General features: G+C 42.5%; 1 protein-coding gene across 3 annotated transcripts in view; it reads left to right on the top strand.

The window, feature by feature from the left end:
* The window catches only part of kdm3b (lysine (K)-specific demethylase 3B), a 17,174-nt gene extending 14,382 nt beyond the window's left edge, over positions 1-2,792 (top strand). Inside the window, exon 21 of one of the 3 annotated variants that reach the window (XM_010781845.1) lies at positions 2,542-2,792. In XM_010781845.1, coding sequence (XP_010780147.1) covers positions 2,542-2,693 — 152 coding nt within the window. In that variant the 3' untranslated portion in view covers positions 2,694-2,792. The remainder of the gene's footprint in view (positions 1-2,541) is intronic. The other 2 variants (XM_010781844.1, XM_010781843.1) reach the window with 2 other exon arrangements.
* The last annotated feature ends 1,160 nt before the right edge of the window (positions 2,793-3,952 follow it).

Here is a 3,952-nt window from a genome sequence, read left to right as displayed (position 1 = left end):
CACCGGGCATACCTGCAATTGCCATGAAGTTGGCTTTGATCCTGTGTAGTTGTTGATTGTCCAAAGGAAACCGGATAAACTGTTGGATGATATGTGGTCTAGAGAGCGCGCTGATGGTTTGGTTTATGGCACGGCTGACTGATGGTTGCGATATTCCTAAATCGTCGGCATTGCAAAGTTGCATTTTCCCTGTTGCTAAATATCGTAGTGTTGCCAAACATTTTATTTCCGGACTGATCGGGTTATTCCTGTTAGTCGGGGATGTTATTGCATCCCGCACTAATTCCACAACAAGTTTGATACCCTCAGGATTTAGCCTATATCTCTTGATCAATTCACAGTCTTCCATTGTCTCCAAAACATTTCGTCTCGCAGCCATTTTCAGATTCTTTGTGAATAGGTCTTACTGAGTTAGGAGTCCTCTCGAGGACTTTTAAGCTCTCCTAAACTTAGGTGCTACTTTTAGGCCTAAAATACTTTGTGAATTGCTCTTAGTGAATAAAATTAGGAGTCCTAAATTTAAGACTGACACGCCCATTATGTTTAGGAGTTTCTCCTAAATTCGCCAGTTAGGAGCTACTTTTAGCCCTAAGATCCTTTGTGAATACGGCCCCTGAGCACTGGGAACTATCTCTTAGTTTTTACTCTGTCACGTTTGTACATTTCTATGTAAACCTTTATTAACACCTTGAATAGATAGCATTGGAATTTCTAGTGTTGTCCTTCTGAGATCTTGACTTTCTTCTTGACTTATAGATTTCAGTGTTGGACGTTCTGTTTGGGGAAGGGCTGCATGATATTAGAACAACTGACATTGTAGTTTTTATTTCCCTACAAATGGGAGCAAAGACAAACATATATACTTTTTGTGCAATCTGAACCACTTTCCGCCCTAATTCCATTCAAGTAACCTATTTATTAAAAAAGGTCACAAAAGATAATATTGCGATACTCAATTATATCAATATTGTCTTGAATCCCTACTGCCATCTTTATACTCCCACACACTCGCTCTCTTAATGCATACATATGGCAGCGGAAATAACACACTGAGGAAATACCGCGTTAAGCTGGCAAGAAAGGCAAACAACAGTCATGAATGTTTTTAGTATGTTTTGAGGCATTAGAGTTAGCAACAGTGTAGGACCAACCTCAGACTGGATGTGAACGTTGTGTCAGTAATGTGATGCGTGGTCTGCAACATGTCCTTCTCTTTGCCCTGGGGGTTCTCAACTGGTCCAGCCACATGATCCACATTTGTCCTTATTCACAACCCAGACATCGTTGATGAAAACATTTATAGTTAAGTCATTTAGAATGCTCTTTATGATAAAAAAAAAAAAGAAGAAGTTTGCCAAGGTGTGATGACAGCCACATGTGGCAGCTGAAAACAGTATTTCAGGAGAGGCTCTGTAAATCAATGCACTTCAGAATAAACCTGTTTTGTCACACAATCAATCAACAACTTTATTAATCCCGCAAGGGGCAATAGGTTATGAGCAGCAGCTTATGTCACATACACAAGCAGGAACATACAGGAAGAAAACACACAGATACACCTGGGAGCACAGATGTGGATCATTCCAATTTACAATATAAATAGTTCATAGCATCACAATAATAAATACATCAATAAATAATCAAGTTAAAAGCCTTTCAAGAATTTGAAAGTTTGAGTGCAGAAGGGATGAATGATGACTACAATCTTGCAGTTCACCTATAATAGACAGGGACCTAATACTGGGTCATGAGCCACCAGTTGAGAACTACAACTCTGCCACAGTGGGCTGGATGTACATTATTTCAGCTGTTTAAGATATATGCTCCCAAAGATCAGAATTGACGGACTCCATTAGGCATTTTGCGTTTAGACACTCATCAAAATGGATTAAATAAATGACCGTTGTCTTCAAGTAATGTTGAGACAATAATAATCACAGCTCAAAACCCAAATCATGAGACCACTGATGCCACATGTCCACTGCATGGTTAGACTTAAGTCAACTCACTCTTGTTACCAGGCCTTCTCTCTATATTATTCCCCTGCAGATAGTAGCCCCTCGGTGTAGGCGGGAATGTGATGTGACACTGAATCCTTTCATCGGCAACCCAACAGAGGAATGTCTATCTGCACGTCATCATTTGTAGGGCATATTTTAAAAGACTGCCATTTTAGAAGTGAAAAAAACACGTTTGAGTTTATAAAAACAAAATGCTTTTGAAGGTGTCTTGACTATTTAAGCTCTACTGGTCTTGCGCCAATCAATCTGACCAATCAGTGCTCTGCAGTGTTTTAACGTCGCCTTTTGCTGGGGACGTCGACTGAGGTTATACAAAAAAAAGTACCAGCTCTTAAGATCTACAACCTTTGATAATGGAAAACCAAGTAAGAGTGGGTTGAGTCGAGGACGGTCATGCAGTGTAAATGCAGCAATAAAGAGGAAACTACCATAAAACCCTTCATGGACATTGCGTAGACACTGCCCTGACCCTTTGATGCCATCTCTGTGTGTCTGTTGTCATTTATGTTTGTTCCTCCAGAGGTCATGACCACCATCGAGGAGGGCGATGTGGATGAAATGACCAAGAGGAGGGTGTACGAGCAACAGGAGAAACCTGGAGCTCTCTGGCACATCTACGCTGCGAAGGATGCAGAGAAGATCAGAGAGCTGCTCCGCAAGGTCAGCATCTAGCAGATTTCTGTTAGCATTGTGTCTCTGAAGCTGCTTCGTAATTGGCTGTACTTGTAAAATATTTAAACCTCAGACCCAGGGGCCTCTGCAAATATGTATAAAAATAAATGGTTGCAGCGTCGAAGGCGGGCCCCACTCATTCCTGTGGAAGTTGTGGAAGTTGTTAAGTGGTCTAATTTGACTGCTGTCAGTTACCCTGATCTTCCAGCGAGCTTCTGCATCGCTAGCGTTTTCTTTAACCTTAGCTCCCATCTGCTACGGTTTCGGGCTGATTCACATGAACAGAGGAAGGACAATAACCTGATTTATTCTTAAAATAAATACGATAGGGATGCCTCTTTTGGGCCCACTGGCATCATCTGAATGTGAACATTAAAGGTCCCATGTCATGGCCATTTCCACTGATCATAATTCCATTGTTGAGGTCTACTAGAATAGATTTATATTTTGCAATTTTCCAAAATCACTTGTGTTTCTCAAACAGCATCTCTGTAAACCAAGTGTATTCACTGAATTTCACTCTCTGCCTTTAACGGCTCGTTGTAGCTCCAATAGCTCCAGCCCCCACCCTCCCTGTGAGCACAGTGTGCTCTGATTGGTCGGGACGTTGTGAATCGCGCTGAGCTCCGTGGAGGTGTGGTTTCCTTGTTTAGCGATGCACAGCAAAACACAGCCAAACTCACCCTGAGCACACACAAAGTCACAGCCGAAGTAAAAACAATAAGTGTGGCTTGATATTGAGTAAGAAAAAGGTTGATAAACGCTGTGAGAATGGGTCTGCAGAGAGAATTTTGCCGCGATCCCAACTGTCTGTTATCAGCCTGCAGCCAGGGAGGAGAGATCAGCAGAGCTGCCTGCACTGAGTGAGTGTGTGAGGAAGTCCGTGGATTGGTCAATTTGGACCAATCAGCGGGGGCTTAACGTAACGGCTCCGCGGACGTAACGTAACGGCTCCACGGATTGGTCCATTTGGTTCCAGGTAACGCATGACATCATGAGTTACCCGGAAGAATCAATGGACAGTGACGTATCTCCAACGAGGCGTTTTGGGGAGGTATTTTCTGTGTTAGAGTTTTACTCGCTACAGGGTGTACTTTGAGGGTTTTGACTCTGCAGACCATTTACATGCAGAAAAACCTTCCTAACACACAAGGGGACGGGTAATAACCGGAAAAGCATGACATGGGACCTTTAAAGTTTGACAATCTTCCTGGGGGTTGATGGCCTGATGTCACTCATTGTAACACACAAACAAAAAC

Source organism: Notothenia coriiceps, unplaced genomic scaffold (assembly GCF_000735185.1).
Source record: "Notothenia coriiceps isolate Sejong01 unplaced genomic scaffold, NC01 NC01_scaffold00023591, whole genome shotgun sequence".
In the NCBI taxonomy this organism is placed as follows: domain Eukaryota; kingdom Metazoa; phylum Chordata; class Actinopteri; order Perciformes; family Nototheniidae; genus Notothenia; species Notothenia coriiceps.
The sequence above is the reverse complement of the archived record's forward strand: the minus strand, read 5'-3'. Positions and strand labels throughout refer to the sequence as shown.